Source organism: Tachyglossus aculeatus, chromosome 21, assembly GCF_015852505.1.
Source record: "Tachyglossus aculeatus isolate mTacAcu1 chromosome 21, mTacAcu1.pri, whole genome shotgun sequence".
Taxonomy (NCBI): Eukaryota; Metazoa; Chordata; class Mammalia; order Monotremata; family Tachyglossidae; genus Tachyglossus; species Tachyglossus aculeatus.
In genome coordinates, this window is record NC_052086.1 from 22,850,017 (window position 1) to 22,874,017 (window position 24,001).

Consider the following 24,001-nt stretch of genomic DNA (forward strand, 5'->3'; position numbering starts at 1 on the left):
AAGAGCCTGAGTTTCAACCAGGACCCCAAATCTTTGTCCAGTCGGAATGCCCTCCAATGGCAACATTGTTAAAACTCCCCATGGCTTAGGTTTAGGGTTTAGTGTCTCCCATGCAGGCATCTACCTCTTGGTAGCTGAGTTCAAACATTGATCCTTCTCCTACCCTGATCTTCCCCACCCTGTCCAACAACAGCGTGTACCGATGCCGAGGAGAGGTGCAGAGGAAGAATTATTGTGCCTTCAAGCAGTCTGTATTGTGAGTCAGGGACAAAGTCGACTACACCAACTGGCTTGGTGTTACATCAGCCACATGCTGAAAGCCTCCCCGGGGAGTGATTTACCTTCAAATTTACAGTGCACATCCGATCACGTGTGCTAGTGACGCTCTTAGGGGCCTACATTTGACTTTCATGGACCTCAGACTTCCTCTCCCCCTTTAAAACATTGCTGTTTAAAAGGAAAAGTCGCTACGCTTATTTAAAGACATCTCTGTTTTTCGTAAAACTCTCCTCATGATGCAAGTGCTGTACTGGAAGCCTAGTCAGTCAAGGAAATTGGACCCACACTCTCCTTCTGATAACACCTTTTTCCCGAAGATCTCTTGTCGCTGAGATGAAGTTGGTGCCTGCTAGAGTGTATCCTTGACACTAAAGAAAAAAGAGAAACCAAAAAGACTCAAAAGGAAGTGTCTCAATACATCCCCAGCAAGGGAAGATTGAGGAGAAAACCTTTGTACTTTAGAAGACCAGTAAGCAGATTCACTTCCTGAAGCCTCTGTTCTTTGGCCGCATTCTGTTTTTGAGCAAAGAGGACCCCGTGCTCCACATTGTCCATAGATTCTGCTGCCTCCATTTCTGGGTTGAAGTGAAATGAATTTCCAGCTTGTCCTTGGTCATCTGTGGGCAGGGAGTTGGAGAGGCTATGTCTTGTAGCAGCGGGAAGCAGTAGAAGCAGCGTGGCTCAGTGGAAAGACCACAGACTTTGGAGTCAGAGGTCATGGGTTCAAATCCGACTCCGCCAATTGTCAGCTGTGTGACTTTGGGCAAGTCACTTAACTTCTCTGTGCCAGTTACCTCATCTGTGAAATGGGGATTAAGCCTGTGAGCCCCCCGTGGGACAACCTGATCACCTTGTACCTCCCCAGTGCTTAGAACAGTGCTCTGCACGTAGTAAGCGCTTAATAAATGCCATCATTATTATTATTGTAGCTTGTGAATAATCCAAGGGCTCCTTTGGGACAAATCACCTCAACCTCTTCTTCCCCAGTCTTTGTGCAGAGCTGCTCTTGAGAGGCAAAAACAAATTAGGTAGAATTTCGTTCTGACTTTCCCAGCCCCTTCTGCAGAGGAGTTCCTGAGTGGAGAAGTGATTGAGCATGCAATAATGCCCAAACTTGGGTGCAAAAGTCATCGAATTATGTGGGATTAGTAAACTAAGCAAGAATGGTCTATTCTTAACCAGTGGGTGTGCCTGATACCACCATCTTTTGATCATCCACACTACCTTCCACCTGACGAATGAAAGAAAGAACCCTTCGATGCCTCCACAATATGCATTCAATCTTATTGATTGAGGTAAAAATCCAACAGATGTTCATGGAACAAGGCTAGACTGACCAGTGTCGCCCACCTCTTAGTTCACACTGCCCTCCTGCCGTTGAAGAATGGCCTTCAAGTCACCAAGACAGAAGGATGTTCGCCTCAGAAGAATGGAGACATCTGCACTGTAACAGCATTACTGCAACCCTCATAGAACATGGAGTCCCATTTAGAAGCCTTAATCTCACAGCGAATGAGCATTTCTCCACAGTGCAGTTGGCTAGGAAGCTATCAAAACATTAGGAATGTTAGGCCAAACCACCAAGACTGATTCAAGGGAAGCAACTCAGAGTGTAAAGGACTATTTGCATCAAAACAAATGTTCCTCAAAGTCCCCTTGCAGCACCTAATCACCCAGACGAAAGTCTCAGAGAAACCTACATTGTTGCGTGCAAGTCAAGCTAATGGCCATTCGTGTGGCACATGGTCGACCTCCAAAGCTAATGAGATCTTTGGCTATGCAGACTGCAGTTAACCCAAGGATTTCTACACTTCACTAAAGAAACCGTATCAATCAGCCAACTGATCTTATTAAGCACCTACCGAGTGCAGAAAGTTGTACAAAATGCTTGGAAGAGTACAAGAGCATTAGTAGATGTGATCCCTGCCTTCAGGGAGTTTACAGTTTAGTGCAGGAGACAGACCCTGTTCACATATCATAGCATCTCTTAATAATAATGTTGGCATTTGTTAAGCGTTTACTATGTGCAAAGCACTGTTCTAAGCCCTTGGGGGGATATAAAGTGATCAGGTTGTCCCACGTGGGGCTGACAGTCTTAATCCCCATTTTACAGATGAGGTAACGGAGGCTCAGAGAAGTGAAGTGACTTGCCCAAGGTCACAAAGCAGACATGTGGCGGAGCCGGGATTCTAACCCACGACCTCTGACTCCAAAGCCTGTGCTCTTTCCACTGAGCCACGCTGCTTCTCTTCAGAGTCAGTCAATCATTTGAGTGCTTACTATAATAATAATAATAATTATGGTATTTGTCAAGTGCTTACGATGTGCCAAGCTCTGTTCTAAGCTCTGGGGTGGATACAAGGTAATTAAGTTTCCCACATGGGGCTCACAGTCTTACTCCCCATTTTACAGATGAGGTAACTGAGGCACCGAGAAGTGAAGTTCGTCACTTCCCCTCGTCCCCCCTCCATCCCCCCCATCTTACCTCCTTCCCTTCCCCACAGCACCTGTATATATGTATATATGTTTGTACATATTTATTACTCTATTTTACTTGTACATATCCATTCTATTTATTTTATTTTGTTATTATGTTTGGTTTTGTTCTCTGTCTCCCCCTTTTAGACTGTGAGCCCACTGTTGGGTAGGGACTGTCTCTATATGTTGCCAACTTGTACTTCCCAAGCGCTTAGTACAGTGCTCTGCACACAGTAAGCATTCAATAAATACGATTGATGGTGATGATGATGATGAAGTTACCTCATCTCTAAAATGAGGATTTAGACTGTGAGCCCCATGTGGGACAGAGACTGTGTTCAGCCGGTCACCTTGTATTTACCCAGTGCTTAGAATAGAGAAGCAGCATGGCTCAGTGGAAAGAGCACGGGCTTGGGAGTCAGAGGTCATGGGTTCAAACCCCGGCTCCGCCAATTGTCAGCTGTGTGACTCTGGGCGAGTCACTTAACTTCTCTGGGCCTCAGTTCCCTCATCTGTAAAATGAGGATTAAAACTGTGAGCACCCCCATGGGACAACCTCATCTCCTTGTAACCTCCCCAGCGCTTAGAACAGTGCTTTGCACATAGTAAGCACTTAATAAATACCATCATCATTATTATTATTAACAGTGCCTGGCACATGGTAAGCACTTAAGAAATACCATGATTATTACAATTGTTAAGGAGGAGGGAGTTCCAGGCCCAGGGCAGAATATAGGTAAAGGGTTGATGGTGGGTAGACTAAATTGAGGTCAAAAAGTAGGTTAGCAGTTACAGAAGTGGAGCCTGTGGGTTGGGTTGTAGTGGGAGATCAGTGTGTTGGCTAGGAGGGAGGGAGCTGATTGCCTTAAAGCCAATGTGAAGGTGGATTGGAAACCATTGGAGGTTTTAAAGGCGTAGGAAGATACGGTAGTTTTTAGAAAAATGATTTGGGCAGAAGAGTGAAGTATGGACTTCTGAGAGAGATAGGATGCAGGGAGGTCAGCAAGGAGGCTGATGCAGTAGTCAAGGTGGGAAATGAAGGCTTGGGATCAGCATGGTAGCAGTTTGGCTGGAGAGGAAAGTGTGGATTTTAAAGATGATGTGAAGGATAGAACCATCAGGATATTGTGACAGATTGAATGTCTGGTTTGAATGAGAGAGATAAGTTGAGGATAATGCCAAGGATATGGGGTTGTGAGACGTGGAGGGAGGTGGTGCTATCCATAGTGATAGGAAAGTCGGGGGAAGACAGGATTTTGGTGGGAAAATGAGGAGTTCTGTTTTGGACATATTAAGTTTGAGGTGTTGGCATGACATCCAAGTTCTAGAAGCATGAGGAAATGTGAGATGGTAGAGAAGGAGAAAGGTCAGGCTTGGAGAAAGGTATCTAAACAATTGCTGTGTAGTGGGCTGAAATGAGACCACTGAAGGAGGGTACAAAGAAAATGGTTTAAGGATTTAGTGGCCTCAGACAATGTGGTGTCATTGCTGAAAGCTGGGGGAAACTGAGGCAAACATCAGCTTGGTGCTCTACCAAGAAAGGATTTTTTTGTGTTTTTGGGAGCGGAGGGGGTATAGTATTTAAGTGCTTGCTATCTGCGAGTTGCTGTAGTAAGTGCTGGGGTAGATACAAGATGGTCAGGTTGGATATAGTCCATGTCCCACCTGGGGCTCAGGCTTAACTCCCATTTTACAGATGAGGTAACAGAGGCACAGAGAAGTTGTGACTTTCCCAAGGTCACACAGCGCATAAGAGGCAGAGTCAGAATCAGAACTCAGGTCGTGCTCTATCCACTAGGCCATGCTGGCTTCCCCCTTTTTTTTTTTTTTTTGAGCAGGAACTTAGAGAATTGTGAGACAAAGGCAAAAGTGAAATCAGTGCCAGGTGCTGGTTGGTCTTATTGGGACTATCACTTCCACATAGAACTTTTCAGCCACACACACACTGAGGTAAACTTCAGTGAAAGGCATAGTAATAATAATAATAGTGGTATTTGTTCAACACTTACTATATGTTAAGCTCTGCGGTAGGTACATTACAATCAGATCAGACCCAGTCCTTGTCCCACATGGGGCTCACAGTCAGCTGTGTGACTTTGGGCAAGTCACTTAACTTCTCTGTGCCTCAGTTACCTCATCTGTAAAATGGGGATTAAGACTGTGAGCCCCCCGTGGGACAACCTGATCACCTTGTAACCTCCCCGGCGCTTAGAACAGTGCTTTGCACATAGTAAGTGCTTAATAAATGCCATCATCATTATTATTATTATTTAAGGGGAAGGAAGAGCAGGCATTTAATCACCACTTTCCAGGTGAGTAAACTGAGGCACAAAGACATCAAGTGACTCATCCTGGGTCACAGAGCAAGAAAGTGACAGCAGAGGGACCCGAACCCAGGTCCTCATCTGCACCTCCTCACTAGCAGTTGGGTGGGCATTTTGCCTCTGCACCAGCTTAATTCTTCAGAATGTGTTTCCACCGAACCGTGAAGCTTGTCTTTCCTGTGCAGAGCTAGATAATAGTAGAAGGGTCCTGGGTGATGTTTAATTATATAATCTGCCGTGTGTATCTGTGATTGGGCAGCGGCGTGCCCTAGGTTAGTGTCGAACTAACCGCAGTGACGGGGTGGCTGAGGGCTGGGGTTTTCCGGTTGTCAGACCTGTATAAAGCCCCCTGTCCAAAAATAAAATAGAAGAGAGAAAACGGTCCGGCCTTCAAGCTCCGGAGTCCAGCCTGGCCTCTGAGTTCTGTTCTACCCTGGGGCTGCTGCTACAGCTCAGTTCTCACTCTGCCCACTCCTGAGTGTCCGGGGCGGGATTGAAATCCTTGAGCCGGTCCCCGCCAGGCCTCGCCTCTCCAGGACTCCTGGTTCTAGTGTCTGTTTGTCCCGGGGCCGGGGAAGGTGGAGAAGAGCCGGCTCTCTGAACTCTCCTCCCTCCTGAGTCTCTCTGCAGCGGCCCTCGGCTTGAATGAGAACCATGTCCCGGTACCTGAGGCACTTTACCGTCGTCGGGGATGACTACCAGGCTTGGGATAATGACTACAAGAAATGGGAGGATGAGGAAGAAATAGTATCCAGAGAAGGGGACGGCCCCCCCGAGGCCCCAGCACCCGTGACCACACCCCCACGGAGACTCACCCGCATCAGGAACATGCTGAAGAAGCTCTTTAGTGCCCACAGGTTTCAGGTAGGTGGAGACCCAGGGGATGGAGACGAGGCAGAGAGACGCAGAGGGGCCGTTCCTCTTCTGACGCATCTCCTCCCTCTCTAGTGAGTAGGTGGTGAAAGTGGGTGCGGGGAAGGGTGGAGTTGGTTGACCTTCATCTAGGCTGGGAAGCCAAGAAGTCTGAGATCCATTGCCCACTGGGTAATTTTAGGGATGGCAAGTTGACCCTCTCAGTCCTCAGCAAGCTTGGTTTCCACTTGCTGTGCTGAGCCAGGTTTATTCAACATCATAAATCGTAATAATAATAATAACTGTGGTATTTGTTAAACACTTGCTATGTGCCAGGCATGGTACTAAGCTCGGCTGGTACAAGCAAATCGGGTTGGACATGGTCCCTGTTCCATGTGAGGCTCGCAGTCTCGACCCCTGTTTTACAGATGAGGTAACTGATGCCCAGAGAAGTGAAGTGACTTGCCCTAGATCACAGAGCGGGCAAGTAGCAGAACTGGGATTAGAATCCATTAGGATCCATGAATCCAGTCTTCTAGATTGTGAGCCCACTGTTGGGTAGGGACTGTCTCTATATGTTGCCAATTTGTACTTCCCAAGCGCTTAGTACAGTGCTCTGCACACAGTAAGCGCTCAATAAATACGATTGATTGATTGATGACCTTCTACTCCCAGGCCCATGTTCTATCCACTCTGCCATGCAAGCCCCCGGATGAATGTGAAATCCTCTATTCAGACTCAGGAATCTTGATGGGCAACTGCCAAGATAAATTCTCCAACAGGAGTATCTGAATGAAGCCCTCCACGCCTCATACTTCCATACAGAAGAATACAAACTGTCCTCTCTCTATAGCCATTGCTCTACCATTCCCAACGATGGGCAGCTGACCCTGCCTGAGTTTTCTTCTACATCTTACGAATCTCCAGCTAATCAGCGAGAAGCTTGTTTCTCCTGTCACTGGGACAGGAAAGGAAATGTGGCTTTGACTGGCTTGAAAAAGAATTATAACCCTGCAGTTTTCTGTAGCACAGTCAGCAAAGCCGGCCGGTACCACGCTTCCTTCCAGGAAAGGGCAGGGAAAGGCCCTGGTCAGGCAGGGCTTCTATGAATGGGCTGCGGGCTCCCCCGAGTTAGGCAAGAAACCTTGCCTGTCTATGTGTTTTGTTATCTGCCTCTCCTTTCTAGACTGTGAGCCCATTGCTGGGTAAGGGACCGTCTCTATATGTTGCCGATTTATACTTCCCAAGTGCTTAGTACAGTGCTCTGCACACAGTAAGTGCTTACTACTAATAATGATGGGTAGGGACCGTCTCTATATGTTGCCAACTTGTACTTTCCAAGCACTTAGTACAGTGCTCTGCACACAGTAAGTGCTCAAGACAATTGATTGATTTATTAAGCGCTTACTCTGTGCAAAGCACTGTTCTAAGCGCTTAATAAATACAATTGAATGAATGAAGCCTTGACTGTCACCAAGCCCATCTCCTCTTGGGCAGGTAAACCAGCCCCTCTTTCCCTGCTGTGATTTTCCTTCCTTCTTCATTCCCAACTGCTGACCCTACTTCTCTGAGCCAGACCTGCTTCCAGGAATGGGGGCTGCAGTTTCCTACTTTTTTCTTCTGAAATGACCGTCTGCCCCAGTACCAGGGCTGGGGTGGGCAGCCGTTGAAATGCTGTTTGCTGTCACAGAGTTTCCCTACACTGGTCATCCGAACTGATGTTCCCTTCCCTCCAGGCATAACCCAGCTGGGCCCAGAACCAGTATCCCGGGACAGAAATGGCCCAGCTCCCAGTCTGACTCAAGTCACGCTTTTTTAAAAGCTAAAAGAATCAAGAGCCTCACTTAAACAGTTTTAAATTGTAGCTAGCATTTTAATGAGTGAGTAGATCAGAGCATCTTTAATGAATGTGTGTAGGATCCAGGAAGCTGTGTCCTGGGAAAGGGCGATGTGCAAATGACACGAGTGGAAAATGTGCTTCTTTACCCTTCTAAAGCCAGAGAGTTTGAGAAACTGGCAGCCCAGGGCAAGGCAATCTCTGTCCTCCAAGGGATCTGACCACTTGATATTTTCCAGGAACCCCTCCTCTTACCACAGAATCCCAGGGCAAGCAGTAGAAGTGAAAAAGGCAGCCACCTGGGGCCACCAACTTGAAGGAGCTGCTCTTTTCAGATCCCGCTCCATCTCTCCATGACACTTTATCTCCCCACCATTTCCTATGAGTGGCAGAGCCCTGCCTCAGTCCTCTCCCACCGTTATGACGTGAGCATTGGGTGAGCCTTGGCACTGTCAGTTTGCAACTCTGACTCGGGGTGGGTCTTAACAGAGCTCTCTACAGTAGCTCTGCTCCTCAAATCACCTCCTCCCTGGACCAAACCCAAAGACACCACCCCTCCAAGAACTGCCCAGATAAAGCACAGAATTACTACAGCGGAAAGTTGCTCTGCTCTTTAGATCCTCTTCCCTGGACCATGAAATCACAGCTTATCTGAAGCTGTCAAACATTTTGCCCCAGCCCTGACTGGAAGGCACTTCAAGAGGTCATCTTGGCCAGCCTCCTACCTCTAGGAACATAAACTTCCAAACCATTCAAGATCTCTATGGTGTTTTGTTTTTTTTCAAAAAAAAATCCTCAAGAATTGCTATGCCTCAGCTTTCCTTGGTAGTCTGTGCCAGTTTTGCGTCATCCAGGCAATCAGAAAGGGTTTCTTTGTGTTGTAAGGACCTTCTGCAGTGAAAGGCTTTATCCACACTTCTGGTTTTTTTGAAGCACTAACTGTCAACATCCTCACCAAAAAAGCCTTTGAGATTATTGTTATTATTGTTATATCCATATCTCATGTATCTGTTACTTATTATATTAATGTCTGTCTCCCCCTCTAAACTGTAAGCTCATTATGGGCAGGGAATATGTCTTTGTTATATCCGTATCTCATGTATCTGTTACTTATTATATTAATGTCTGTCTCCCCCTCTAAACTGTAAGCTCATTGTGGGCAGGGAATGTCTTTCGACTCTGTTGTACTGTACTATCCCCAGCACTTAGTACAGTGCTGTGCATACATTAAGCACTCAATAAATGACTGATTTATCATTATTATTCTTGTAGTTAGCACTTACTATGAGTCAAGCACTGTTCTAAGCACTGGGATAGATACAAGTTAATCAAGTTGGACACAGTCCGTGTCCCACATGGGACTCACAGTCTAAGTAGGAGGGAGTAGAATTTAATTCTCATTTTACAGTTGAGGAAACTGAGGCACAGAGCAGTTAAGTGACTTGACCAAGGTCACACAGCAAGCAGTTGGCAGAGCCAGGACTAGAACTGTGGTCCTCATCTGAGCCTTTTTTTAAAAAAAATGGTGTTTGTTAAGCCCTTACTATGTGCCAGACACTTTACTAAGTGCTGGGGCAGATACGAGATAATTAGGTTGGACACAGACCTTGTCCCACGTAAGGCTCATAGTCTTAATCCCCATTTTACAGATGAGGTAACTGAGGCACAGAGAAATTAAGTGATTTGTCCAAGATCACACAGCAGACAAGCATCATCATCATCATCATCATCAATCGTATTTATTGAGCGCTTACTATGTGCAGAGCACTGTACTAAGCGCTTGGGAAGTACAAATTGGCAACATATAGAGACAGTCCCTACCCAACAGTGGGGATCAAGCACAGACCTTGGAGTCAGAAGGATCTGGATTCTATTCCTGGTTTTGCCACTTGTCTGCTGTGTGACCTTGGGAAAGTCAGTTCACTTCTCTGGTCTTCAATTACCTCATCTGTTAAATGGGGATTAAGACTGTGCGCCCCATGGGGGACAGGGACTGTGTCTAACCCTATTTGCTCATACGCACCCCAGCACTTAGTACAGTGCCTGGCACATAGTAAGCGCTTAACAAATACCACAACTATCATTATTGACAGAGTGGGATTAGAACCCAGATCCTCCGACTCCCAGGGCCATGCCCTTTCCAGTAGGCCACACATCATTACCAACCAATATTTGGTGCTTTCAGGAGAATGGTCAGGGCTTAAATGTGATTGGAAATTCTGTGCTGGATGCGGCATCTTTTTTTCTTTCCGTCTAGTTATATTATTCACCCCAGGACCTTTCTAATTGGCACAGCCCACAGAACAATCCTCACCGAGGCCCGCTCGAATTCTTACCTCTGCCATGTCCTCTTAGCTGACCTAACCCCACCCACGCCTCTTCTTGCTTGGCTTTTTTCACTGTTCTATGTTGTGATTCTTTTCGTTGTCCCTGCAGGTCACTATCGTTTGCTTGGTTATAGTCGACGTACTTCTTGTGCTAGCCGAACTGCTGCTGGACCTGAAGGTCTTCCACTCTGACGAGAAACACGTTGCCTCAGAGGTAAGATGCCATCCTCTTGTTTGGGTTTTTCTCGTTTACTAGGGGAGGGTCTTTCCTCTCATTTCCTGTGAGGCCAGGACAAAAGCAGCCTTAGCCCTTCTTCTAGATGATCTGCTCCTTGAAGTGTGAGTCGGGCTGCAGGGGTGGGGGAAGAGTGTGCCCTGTTAATCATTTTCTACAAACCAACCTATCAAGTGTATCTATTCATACATAACAAAGGTATTACGGCTGGGAATATGGCAATTTATTGCCTTAAATTTAGGGGAGGAGCCAAATGTACACAATGTACAACAGAGTTTGTTTTTCCTGAAGCTCCTACTATTTTCTCCATGGTTCACTGCAGAGGTGAGCAGGGTGGCCGTCCACGGCCTCTGCTCTCTCAGAATGGTGCTCTTTCTCACGGGGATTTGTATTTTGTTGGAATACTGCACGGCAGCAGCAAATTGTAAAAAGCCTGTTATTCATGCAAAGAAGGTTCTTAAGATTCAGGCAATTGGAAGAGTTGATTCAGTCAATCAGTGGAATTTATTGAGCGCTTACTGGGCTTAAGCACTTGGGAAAGTACAATATAACAGGGTTGGTAGTCACGATATACCTACCCACAAGGAGAATTGAAAATCTGCTTTCTCAGAAAGACCTGGATATAGAAAATCCCAAGCTGTCATAAGGATAATTAAATTATTCGTTCAGTCGTATTTATTGAGCCCTTACTGTGTGCAAAGCATTGTATTAAGTGCTTGGGGAGAGTACAGTGTAACAATGAATAGACATATTCCCTGCCCACAATGCGATTAAATGGGAAGCAGCATAATGTTGTCGAAAGAGCACAGGCCTGGGACTAGGTTCTAGTCCTGGCTCTGCCACCTGTCTGCTGTGTGACTTTGGGCAAATCACTATGCTCCTCTGTGCCTCAATTACCTCATTTGTAAAATGGGGAGTAAGACAGGAGCCCCAGGTAGGACATGTACCATATAATAATAATAATAATAATAATAATAATAATAATAATAATGGTATTTAAGTGCTTACTATGTGCCAAGCACTTTCTAGGCACTGAGGTAGATCCAAGGTAATCAGGTTGTCCCACGTGGGGCTCACAATTTTAATCCCCATTTTGCAGATGAGGTAACTGAGGTACAGAGAAAGTCACACAGCTGATAAGTGGCGGAGCCGGGAATAGAGCCCACGACCTCTGACTCCCAAGCCTGTGCTCTTTCCACTAAGCCACACTGCTTCTCATCTCCAACCTGATTATCTTATACCTACCTCAGTGCTCAGTGCCTGACACATAGTGTGCCCCTAATAAATACCTTAAAATGAATGAAGTACTTTGGGTTAGATGGAAATAAATTAGTTGTTAATCTTAAATTATGATAATTTAAGGAAGCACGGTCATTCCAATGATCCAAACCTTGTGCTATTCTGCACTCTCTACCTGGTCTAATTGATTACATTATTAAGGTACTGAGAAATGTCAGGCCAAGTCCTAGCAGTAACATCATTTATTATAGCACTTACTAGGTGCAGAGGACTGTACTAAGTCCTGGGAAACAATACACAGGTGGGAATTAGACCCACTCCCTGTCCCTCGGGGGAGTCACAATCTGAGAGCATGTGGGGAGAAGGAACTGGCAACAGACATATATCAGGAATGATGAAATATTAAAACACAGACAAAATAAACACAAAATAATATACAAAATCAGTAGCGTGCTTCAACTAGGGAAGCAGAAGTTCAGGTTCCTTGGGGCTCATAGCCACAGCAACCACTACAGCAGTCACCAGGCTTCCCTGGCTTTTGTGGAAGCCTCATGCTGTGGGGCTTTTCTCTTCGGTGATGTGGACGATAATAATTGTGGCATTTAAGTGCTTACTATGTGCCAGGCAATGTATTGAGCAAGTCAGGGAAGCCTCATGCTGTGGGGCTTTTCTCTTCGGTGATGTGGACGATAATAATTGTGGCATATAAGTGCTTACTATGTGCCAGGCAATGTATTGAGCAAGTCAGGATAGACACAGTCCCTATCCCTCATGGGGCTCAGTCTCAGTACTCATTTTACAGATAAGGTAACTGAGGCACAGAGAAGCAAAGTGATTGCTCAAGGTTACCCAGCAGACAAGTAGAGGAGGCAGGATTAGAACACACAGTCTTCTGTGCCTGACAGGCCTGGGCTCTATCCACGACACTATCCTGCTTCCAGGAAAGCTGGTGTCAGTTCCCACGGGGGCAGCATAGCTGGCTCTCCGGAGTGGGGGTAGATGCCACAGGTGCTGTTAATATTTATTAAACGTTTATTGTGTGCAAAACACTGTATTAAGTGCTTGGGAGAGAATGGTATAACAGAGAAGGTAGACACATTCCTTACCCTGCTGGACTCTCCCCCGCTTAAAAGCCTTATTGACAGCACATCTCCTCCAAGAGGCCTTCCCGGACTATGCCCTACTTTTCCTCATCTCCCACTCCCTTCTGCATCACAGACGTGCTCCCTTTGCTCCTCCCTCTGCTCCCAGCCCCACAGCGCTTATGTACATATTTGTAATTTAATTTTTTGTATTGATGTCAGTCTCCCCCATATCTAGACTTTAAGTTTGTTGTGGGCAGGGAATGTCTCTGTTTGTCGTAGTGTCCTTTCCCAAGTGCTTAGTACAGTGCTCTGCACATATTAAGCACTCAATAAGTACGACTGAGTGAATGGATTATTCAACCAAAAGACAGAAAGAGTGACTGAGATTTGCGTAAGAGTTACGTTATCTATCTTGTCAAACTCATTGGCATTTTCTCCTCTGCCTCTCTGAATTTTGAATGACACTTCCAGATAATACTTTGGACAAGCCTGTTTCTCTATCTGTAAAGGGAGCCTGTCATGTCTGTCCTTAAGCAACCTCCTAGTGATGTTGTGAAGTTAAACCCTCGCCTACACCTCCTTTCGTATCGTTGTGGAAAACTAGCATAATATCCCAGTAGCGATCTCCCTGTTCCCTCAGCGAGGTCAGGGTATAAGCCGAAATGGGGGCTCAAACCCAAATCGTCTACCTTCCCCCAATTTGCTAACCCCCTTTCCCTAGAAAGGAGCAGGTAGAGCTGCTTTTCTTCTGTGTGGCAGCAGTTTCAAATTCCAAGGCCCCAAAAGTCCTAAACTGCCTTATCCTCCAGCTCTCATAATTCTCACAGCTTCTGAGGCAGATCCCACCAGATCAAGTGACTTTTCTGTCCCTCTTAGAGAGCTCCTCTAATGTTATTCATGGCCACAGAGCTGATTTTTAGGGTGGCATGGTTAGATTTGGGGTCAAATCCTTTTAAACCTAGCAGGTTTACCTTGTAAACCTAACAGGCTTCCAACCTAGCAGGTTCTTGCATTCCTTTGAAGTCCATGAAGATCTTCATTCACACAGCCTGTATAGTAGATGCTTCCCAGTTGCAGTTGCCAACCTTGTTATTATCTCTTTCAGGTATTCCACTATCTGAGCATTTGCATTCTCGCCTTCTTTGTGGTGGAAATTGTTTTAAAATTGTTTGTCTATCGCCTGGAATTCTTCCACCACAAGTTTGAAGTCCTGGACGCAGTTGTGGTCATCATCTCATTTATCCTTGACTTGGTGCACCTATATCGGAAACATGACTTTGAAGCACTGGAGCTATTGATCCTTCTCCGACTCTGGAGGGTGGCCAGGATTATAAACGGTAAATTTTACCCTTGTGGATTAAAAACCGCAGCCAGGCTGAGAAGGGTGGGTACAAATTCATGCCAGGTGTTAGTCGCACTTTCGTTGCGACTTGAAACTCCGGGTGTTTTTCCTCCTCGAGGAAATCCAAGGTAAAAGTGACGTGGGATGATCGTATAATAATAATAATAATAATGATGGCATCTGTTAAGCGCTTACTATGTGCAAAGCACTGTTCTAAGCGTATCTTACTACCTCTTCTGTATACTCTTCTGGTAACTAGAATATGTAATAGGAAGTACAACTTCCTCATGAAACCATCAGCTAATGAAATTGTATCTAGAAGACGATAGCCTAAAATTAAAGTGGAGCAGCGCTTTCTGAAAAGGGCTGAACAAACTGTACTGAAGCAGTGAGTTTGTTCCCTTCTACCTTTCCCAGCCTGGCCCTGCTGTCACCCACTGGTGTCACGGTCCTACCCGGTTGATTAGATGGGAGGCTCTTCTTTGAAGAGACTCAATTTCAGAAATGGTATATCCTGGAGTGGCTGAAGGGTTATATATTTTTGAGGGGAATTACTGAGCAGGCTGACTTGTCCTCGTGGCAGATTTATCACAGTTGCTTGAGCTGACTTGATTTATGTTCATTCTGTAGTTCAATTCACCCCATCAGCAAGCATCTCCTAAACTGGGTCTTTCAGCACAGAAGCTGGGTTCGTACCATGATAATAACTGTGGTATTTGCTCAGTGCTTCCTCAATCTTGTCCCTGCAACTCTGGAAAGCCACAGGATGGATCCCAGAGTCTGCGCTGGCTGTCTCACACGGGAGTGGAAGGACTGCCGGCAACCCCAGATATCAACCGTCAACTGTGCGGTCAATTTCCCAAAAGAATGAGGCCTGCAAAGCAAGCCCGCCCTATAGCCCTGCTATTTTACCTCCACAAGCCCAACCTGTAGTTATCAATCCCCACCTTTTTCAAGTTGTAAATGAGGCTAGGGGCTGCAAGGCAGTAGATATTATCTAATTCGTTATTTTTCCTCCTGTTGGGCAGAGAAATAGGAGATTGGCAAGAATCTATATCATTTGCTCAGTGTCTGGATAATTGAGACATAAATATCCATTCTGGGATCCCAATTTCTATAGTTTGATGTTTTGGGTCTGATTTGTCCAAATATTGGTCCAATGAACTGGATATGTGACAGCTCTCCACTTATTTGGGCTTTCAAAATGCCATTTTCAGGTGAATGGGCATGCGATTGGTTTGAGGGTGTGGAGAAGACTCTGGAAATGAGTTAGGCTTACACCTTATTGGATAGCTAGCCAGTTTCTTGTTTGGCAAGTTGCTGCTCTCGTATTTTTTTCAGTCAGTCAATCGTATTTATTGAGTGCTTACTGTGTGCAGAATGCTGTACTAAGTCCTTGAGAAAGTACAATACAATAAACAGACACCTTTCCTGCCCACAATGAGCTTAAAGTCTACAGGGAGCTTAGAGTATTTACTGCACATGCCTAGGCTAATCACTTTATGATAATCACAATAAGTAGCAGTAAATGCAAGTTGAGAACTGAACTTAATGGACACTGACTAAGTATTCTTGGCACAAGAATACACTGAAATATTTCCTTACATGAGAAACCAAGTCTGATCAGGGAGTTGTTAACTTTTTGTCATAAATGTTATCAGTGTGCAAGGTTTACTGATCTCTCTCTCTCTCTAGCAATTTTAATAACTAAAAAACGATTGCTTTGGAAAAGGCAATATTCAACTGAACTCAATGGAGTAATAAAAAAACAAATCTAGCAGAATAGCCTGGATTAGATGAACTGATCTTGAATGTAATTGTGTTGATGGTCTCTTTAGATAGACACTACCTCTTACTTGTGGGGGGAAAAAAAAGATGGGGAAACCGTACGTAAAAGTGAAAGATTTTGCCAACAGAAAGCGGAAATTCTTTGAAGAAACAGCATAATGCCATTGTGCCATAATTCACCTCGTAGGGAGTCAATAAATAACTAATGACGAGCCTGTCTATTAAGGAATTAAGAATTTGTCAGTTGAATCATCTGAGAAACTAACCTGGACAATAACCATATTCCATTCAAAAGGTTAAGAATATAACGGGTTCATTAAGGAATATACTCCATCTGGCCAATTCATTGTCAAAACTTATTCACTGATTCAGCTGGGTATGGCCATTCTCTGATGGAACAAGATATTTTTAAAGGCACAAGTCACAACTTTCACAGGTAACTTATTTCGAAGAATCCATCAAACTGTATAAGAGGCAAAGAATTCAGAATTGGGTCCTGAGCGTGTTCTCACAAAGTCTCTACCAGGCATGATAGGAGAAAAAGGTCTTAAACTAAAAGCTGACCCCATCGGGTCCTTATTCCTTCACGTGATTGAGCCAGGATCTCCTAACACTGCCTTCATTTGGGAAACAACTTCCGAAGGAGTGGGAGCTTCAGAAATTTCACAATTCTGAGTACATTTGGAAGGTATGCAAATACAGTAACCGTGTTAAAGTATGAATTTGGCTCTTACAATGTAATCTGCATTATTTCCTAGGGATAATTATTTCAGTAAAGACCCGTTCTGAACAACAACTCTCAAGACTGAGACAAGCTAACCTGCAACTTGTCGCAAAGGTTCAACACCTTGAATTCAGTTGTAATGAGAAGGTAAGGTTGCCCCTTGCAGCGGAACACCTATTAACTGTTACTGATGTTCATACTGTAACTTCCTGTCCTTTTCTAAAACAAACAGGAGCAAGAAATCGAAAGACTTAATGCACTATTAAAACAGCATGGACTTATCAACTAGCAGAATGCGAAGTATCCTCATCTGTCCTCGTGCAGAAGAAACATCCTGTCAAAGAAGTTGTTCCAAGTGCTTAGGGTTAAATGCCAAGAGTAACGTGGTTTCCTGTGTTTTTCACAAATTCCTGGTTTTGAATTTGTACAGCTGTTATTAACCCTTGAGAGTTTAAGAACTGTATTTCTCATGAGATTATCTTGTATAACAAATTTTTTGTAAGCTGCATTTTCTGAAAAATACAAACTTTATTCTTGATAAATGAATCATTTTGCAGTACAGTTATAGAGTATAACTTTGTCTTTTCATATGTACATTTTATAAAGCTTTTTACATGTACCTCAAAGGACCAGAGCGCCCTTTAATGTGTAAAATCTGAAAGACAAAAAACAATAAAGCTATATATCAATTTTGGAAAGATCTCTGTATTTACATCCTGACCAGATGGCATCTCTGTACTTTTCATTTCTTTCTCTAGGCTCCCTGCAATCTGGAGTGTCTACACTCTAGGGCAACTGGCTGATGGCATGTTTTTCTGCCTCCGTTTGAAGCATTTTATTAAATTACCATGAAATGAATATATACAAATAAACTTGATAATGGGAGAGCTCAAGGAAACTAAGACTAATTTTAATATTCCCCTTATATTCTGCAGCAGAAATACTGCTGTGTGGTTTTGTTGATGACTTGCAATTAGGTCCAAAACAAAGCTGTAATAAGGTAGCTGAAGATACCTTTTATTAGTTTTTAAATTCTACTGCACATATTTTTTATTGCTTATGGCCTAAACAAGAAAGAGAAACTGGACTGAGAACTACTGCTTTTAAGACACCTTTAGCATTAAATCATCATCATAATAATAATTTTGGTATTTGTTAAGCACTTACTATGTGCCAAGCACTGTTCTAAGTGCTGGGGGAGATACAGGTAATCAGGTTGTCCCTCATGGGGCTCAGAGACTTAATCCCCATTTTCCAGATGAGGGAAACCGAGGCTCAGGGAAGTTAAGTGACTTGCCCAAAATCACACAGCTGACAAGTGGCAGAGCAGGAATTAGAACCCATGACCTCTGACTTCCAAGCCTGCACTCTTTCCACTGAGACACGCTGCTTCTCATGTGAATTAACTATGTGACATATCTAAATAAGTCATCTTAAGCTTCATTACAAACATGACCCTTTGTCCCCAAAACGAGGTTACTACACAGCTTTCCTCCAAAAGAGGATGCAGATGGGTAAAAGAAGCTCAGTGTTCATTTTGAGTAAAACTTTGGGGTGTTGAGGACTGTTAGGCCAAAACCCATTTCATTGAAAGTCAAATATTATTTTTTCATTAACAAAACCACTCTGCTTCCTATACACAGGTACTTACTTTAAATAAATGGGAAGAAAAAATCAAAGGGCAGCTTGGCATCAATGGTTGGCTGGGCCTTATAACCTGCCTCAGCAGGTGCAGACACATCAATGAAAATGACTGAGGAAGAAACCTGAACCATTCTTTCATTTCCTGAATAAGCCTGAAATTAAAAGTAAGAGTTGTAAACATCACACAAAACATCACACTACAGTGATGTCACTGGGGTTGTGATTTGTTCCATTTTTTGACTCCATCATGATTTATACTTTTGAATTGCATCAAAAAATTAAAGTTCTGTTTTAGTAAAACGAAAAAAACCCACAAAATATGTTTTCTCTTAAACTGCCTGTGCTAGCATTGAAAGGGAAATCAGAATGGCCATAAAGTATTTTAAGAGCCTTAAACTAGGCAAAGTATATCCCAAGTGGCAGTGATTAAAAAATCAATTCTACTTATAATTGTAGCTTAAACTTCATCATCACAGTATTTTTAAGACTCGATTTAACCACAGTGTTCGTTTTTTCAAATCATGGTAAAAATCAAATGAAATACTTTAGTTCTAGAAATGTCTTATTCCACCCCCTAAAAGAAAATTAGTCATACCAGAGGAAATGAGGATAGAATTAGGCTTGCTGTAACATTCACTATTTTCGCTTGTGGGTTTACTAAGGATCCATATTTAGTCCATTTCACTTCTATTTCAAATGCCACTGGGATCTGGCATGAGTCCTAAAAAAGAGCACAATCATACCAATTAGTGTGAAGTGTTACACCATTTCAAGACAAGGCTGACGTTTAACATTCTATTACTATAATTTGGCCTTTTAGAAAATGTTCTGCATAAAAAAAGTAGAATTGAGAAGTTGATAAAAAAAAGCAAGAACCTGTTTTTAAGTACCCTATGTACAGAAATATCCACTACCTTGAGCATCATATAAAAAGCCCGTGAATTTCTACAGAGCCACAAAAGAGAACAGTGGAAAATGCACAGAACCAGGAGACCCAAAACAGGGGATCTAGTTTCGACACTGTGATTCACCAACTGGCTGACCACCAGCCGTGCACTTAACCTTTGGTGTTCTGATTGCTCCATCTTTAAAATAGTGTAAATCATTCCACCCTGTACTTTCCTCACCCTATGCAGGGAGGGAAAAGAGTGCTCTGAGTCCCTCAGAAGAGGGTTCAGCAAATTGAACAATCACTGAAGATTAAACTGTTCATCATGGAACTGTGAAACTTCCCATTTTGCACAGAAAAGTCCCACAGCCTCAGTTTTACCACCCCAAATGCAGTGTTTGACAGATGGTGGTCTATAGAATTGTTCTTAGGTTTGAAGATGATGCTACTGGTAAGACTGCATCAATGGGTGTGTGTGTGACATGCTCCAAAACACATACAAGCTGTGCCCATGAAAATGCAGCAGAATTTTGCTACTTGGGATGAGCATTAATAGTAATGCTGTTTATTAAGTGCCTACTGTGTGCACAGCATTGTGCTAAGCACTGGGACAATTACAAGGTAAACAGATTACACACCAATGGTTAAGGGGGGAAAGATATCTTACCACCAATGGGGCAAGCATTTGAAGAACTATGGCGGCAGTGGTTACAGTTTATACTGGATTATCCACACTCTCTCACCTGATCCCCCTTATAGCCAGTGGCACACACTGAGAGATAGTTGGCAGGGATAGCAGGTGAAGCCTGAGGTCACAGACACCACTGTTTCCTTACCTGTTTCTTGTTTTCTTACCTGTTTCATAAGCTGCTTTTTAATGATATTTGTTAAGTGCTTATTATGTGTCCGGCACTGTTCTAAGCTATGGGGTAGATAGAAGGTAATCATGTTGGGCACAGTCCATATCCCACAAGGGACTCACAGTTTAAATCTCCATTTTACAGATGAGGTAGCTGGGGCACAAAAACATTAAGTGACTTACCCAAGGTCACACAGAAGACAAGTGGCAGATCCAGGACTAGAACTTCTGACTCCCGAGCCCACGCTTTATCTATGAATATGATACTTAGAATGTCTTAGTAAGAGTTGGAAAACAACCATACAAGGAACAATCTATTTCATAGCTAGGTTCCATTGCATTTAATGTCTTACAGGGTGCACTTAGTTATTGACTAAATGTTTGAATTAAACTGGGACAATACTGTTGAAATGTCTCATGGGGAACTACCGAGGATAACAGTTATGTAAATAGAATTATACTATTTTAATGTTTGTCTCCTCGTGTTTACCAACTCTGTTGTAGTTTCCCAAGTGCTGAGTACAGTGCTCTGCACACAGGGAGCACTCAACAAATACCACTGGTGGATTAATAATTTTTGCAGAGAAACGAAATCTTCAGTTTGTTCATCTAAGGCAGATGACTGGGCTGTACAACTAGTCCATACTTACTTTTAAGAATGTTAATTTTCTATCTGAATATACAGAAAACTTTACTACATTTTCTCACAAAAGGTAATAATAGTATTCTTTTTAAGAAGATGGGCTTAAACTGGATAAAGTCTCTCAGATCTCAACCTCAAGCCCTTCTGTATGCGGGCACTGAGAAAAGGGGCTGGAAAAAATGACAGGCTGGTGTGGAGGAGGGAAATTCTTACCATAGTGTCTTTTTTCGGGCTCGAAAAACCCACCCCATCTGCTAGTTATAGTGCCTGCCAAAATGGTGTCTGATAAGTTGAGTCCCAGTGAGATTACTCACTAAATGGGCTAGAGCTTATTAAATTCAAACTACCATTTGAAAAGCTCCACAAAACCACCCCAGTGCAGTTAACTGAAAGTAGTAGGTATCCTGGGTGGAGATCCTGGATGCAGGCTCCACTGATATATATTTGCCCAGTGGTTTCTCAGAGAGAGCTAGAAAACTTACCAAATATTTGAGCTGTCTATAAATGTCAAAAAGCCTCAAAGCTTCTGCGGGGAGAAGCGTAGCCTAGTGAAAAAAGCACAGGCCTGGGAGCCAGTTGCCTGATGTGTAACCTTGGGCAAATTACTTCACTTCTCTGTGTGTCGGTTATGTAATCTGTAAAAGGGAGATTAAGACTGTGAGGTCCTATGTGGGACAGGAATTGTGTCCACCCTGCTTAGTACAGTGCCTGGCACATAGCAAAGGCTAAACACATACCATAAAAAGTCACAATTTCTTTGTTCCTCATCTGTAAAATGGGGATCCAATACCTGTTCTCCCTCCCACTTAGACTATGACCCCCATGTGTGACATCTGACAGTGTTATTCATTCATTCATTCAATCGTATTTATTAAGCGCTTACTGTGTGCAGAGCACTGTACTAAGCGCTTGGGAAGTACAAGTCGGCAACACATAGAGATGGTCCCTACCCAACAGCGGGCTCACAGTCTAGAAGGGGGAGACAGACAACAAAACATTAACAAAATAAATAGAATAAATATGTACAAACATATATACATATATACAGGTGCTGTGGGGAGGGGAAGGAGGCAAGGCGGGGGGGGATGGGGAGGGGGAGGAGAGGGAGAAGAAGGAGGGGGCTCAGTCTGGGAAGGCCTCCTGGAGGAGGTGAGCTCTCAGTAGGGCTTTGAAGGCAGGAGGAGAGCTAGCTTGGCGGATGTGCGGAGGGAGGGCATTCCAGGCCAGGGGAAGTGTTACATCTACCCTAGTGCTGAATACTTGGCACCCAGTAAGAACTTCACAAATAACACTTCTTATTATTCTTCTTATAAATGTTTCATCAAGATCCATTAGGTATATAAGCAATGGTTCTTTCCCATGTCCTCCAACCTGTACTTTTCCTTTTGAAGGGGAGGTAAGAATTAGATTTTTAGCCCCCAGAATTCCAAGTACCAGAAACATACTTGCCCATATCATTGATAGAATAAAGCTAAGCCAAAAAACATGCTGATTACTGTGGTTTGAGCAGTCTCTAGTCTCTGAAGGGAGATCCTGGAGGCTCAGATCTAAGCAAGTGATCTTTATTCTGACATTATCTCTTTTGTTCTAAATACAATGAAAAGTATAAGAAGATTCTAGTTGAAAGAGTGACATGGCAAAGACAGACCTAGTAAAGGAAAAAATGGGTTCTTCATTTGCGGCTCCTATGATAGATGCCCACCCACATTCCTAAACCAAAGACAAAAGAAAAAATTGAGTAGGAGAAGAATTATATACAGCGGTGGTCTACTGTGAGGTATAAGCTCCATTTAGTTCTTTGGGGGTTTTGAATAATAATAATAATAATGATGGTACTTGTTAAGCGCTTACTATGTGCCAAGCACTGTTCTAAATGCTGGGGGGCTACAAGGAGATCGGGTTGTCCCACGTGGGGCTCACAGTCTTAATCCCCATTTTACAGATGAGGGAACTGAGGTACAGAGAAGTTAAGTGACTTGCCCAAAGTCACACAGCTGACAATTGGCGGAGTCGGGATATGAACCCATGACCTCTGACTCCAAAGCCCGAGCTCTTTCCACTGAGCCACACTGAATAAAGAGCATTGGATGGGTAGGCAGCTGCTGCAGACTGAAGATGAGATATGTCTCACTGGTACTATTAATTGAGAAGAAAACCTCTTCCTTTTAAGACTACCCATGTGTCCAGATAATCTCATAAAGTATTTTCTATTCATATGTTCCCAGAGAGAGAAAAACTAGTAGAAAGTCAGCACTAAACTATTCTCATTTTCAATCAATCAATCAATACTACTTACTGAGTTGCCTACTCTAAGTGCAGAGCACTACACTAGCACTCAATAAATGCAAATGATTGATTAATTAAATGTTTGGGAAAGTACATTATAATTTTTTCTGTTTGCTCCAAGAGGGCAGTGCTCATATTTTGCCTCTACCGTAGTCTTCTTACACTTAGTTCAGTGCTTGGCACCCAGTAGGTGTTCAATAAATACCAATGATGAGAATGATGACTTTGGACTGGTTCCCAAATCCTTGTAATATGCCAAGAAGGAAGGCAAGAACCTAGCCCAGGGCAATGCAAAGGATAAATCTGGAACTTGCCCATGACTCCCCTACAGAAGGCACCTCATCATCATCATCAATCGTATTTATTGAGCGCTTACTATGTGCAGAGCACTGTACTAAGCGCTTGGGAAGTACAAATTGGCAACACAAACATAGTAATATGTAATAGGTAATATGCGATGGCATAGGGGAAAACCATCATGAGTGCAACAGCTATGCTTGACAGATGACAGATTAGTTTACTGGTGACTGGCTACCTGGCTTCCTGCCTCCCAAACCCAGACTATTTCCAACCAGGGGTCTGGAGAGTCAGGTAATTCTCGACCCCGTTCCCTTCCTCAATCCTAGCTAATGATCATTCCACCCTCTTTTCCTCCACAATCTTGGCCATTCCCAATACTGAAGCTAAAGGGGAAGAAATGGGGTGAATATGAGAGGGGAGAGAGAAAAGGCATTGGGGAAAGGAAGGGTATATAGGAAGGAGAGGGGAGAGAATAAGTAGAAAAAGAAAGGGAGGATGAGATGAAAAAGAAGAATGGGAAAGAAGATGGTACAGATCCTCCTCTTCCTCTGCCGCCTTTCTTACCTGCACCGATTTCCGAGACCAGGCCTTCTCACCTCTGGCTCCATGAGGGCAAGTTGTCAGTCTGTTTCACCAGGGATCAGCTCACCTAGGCAGCCTGGGGTATTCACCAGACCAGGAGGTGAGTTGTGGTTCCAGAGTCCCTGTGTGCATCCCACAGGTAAGGACAACCTTGGTACACTTGGTACAAAAATCGGGTTGTGGTTCCAGAGCCTCTGGTGTCATGCACCCTGCAGGGTGGTCAGTTTCTCGCTGTTGCCTGTGGGCCATCATCCGTGGGGGTCTGGCTCCACTGCTATTGTCCTTACC

At 43.8% G+C, this 24,001-nt stretch overlaps 2 protein-coding genes across 10 annotated transcripts in view; one reads left to right on the forward strand and one right to left on the reverse strand.

Moving 5' to 3' along the window:
• The window catches only part of HVCN1 (hydrogen voltage gated channel 1), a 28,287-nt gene extending 11,237 nt beyond the window's left edge, over positions 1 to 17,050 (forward strand). For 6 of the 7 annotated variants that reach the window (XM_038762503.1, XM_038762500.1, XM_038762501.1 and 3 more), the window contains exons 3-7: positions 5,701 to 5,945; positions 10,207 to 10,311; positions 13,762 to 13,993; positions 16,545 to 16,657; positions 16,743 to 17,050. In XM_038762503.1, the coding sequence (XP_038618431.1) occupies positions 5,727 to 5,945; positions 10,207 to 10,311; positions 13,762 to 13,993; positions 16,545 to 16,657; positions 16,743 to 16,799 (726 nt within the window). In that variant the 5' untranslated portion in view covers positions 5,701 to 5,726 and the 3' untranslated portion in view covers positions 16,800 to 17,050. The remainder of the gene's footprint in view (positions 1 to 5,700; positions 5,946 to 10,206; positions 10,312 to 13,761; positions 13,994 to 16,544; positions 16,658 to 16,742) is intronic. The other variant, XM_038762506.1, reaches the window with a different exon arrangement.
• TCTN1 (tectonic family member 1) overlaps positions 17,019 to 24,001 on the reverse strand; it is a 35,410-nt gene continuing 28,427 nt past the window's right edge. For 2 of the 3 annotated variants that reach the window (XM_038762498.1, XM_038762497.1), the window contains 3 exons: positions 18,750 to 18,875; positions 18,162 to 18,306; positions 17,019 to 17,165 (listed from right to left, as the gene is read on the reverse strand). In XM_038762498.1, coding sequence (XP_038618426.1) covers positions 18,163 to 18,306; positions 18,750 to 18,875 — 270 coding nt within the window. In that variant the 3' untranslated portion in view covers positions 17,019 to 17,165; position 18,162. Of the gene's footprint in view, positions 17,166 to 18,161; positions 18,307 to 18,749; positions 18,876 to 23,700; positions 23,790 to 24,001 lie in introns of those variants that run through there. The other variant, XM_038762499.1, reaches the window with a different exon arrangement.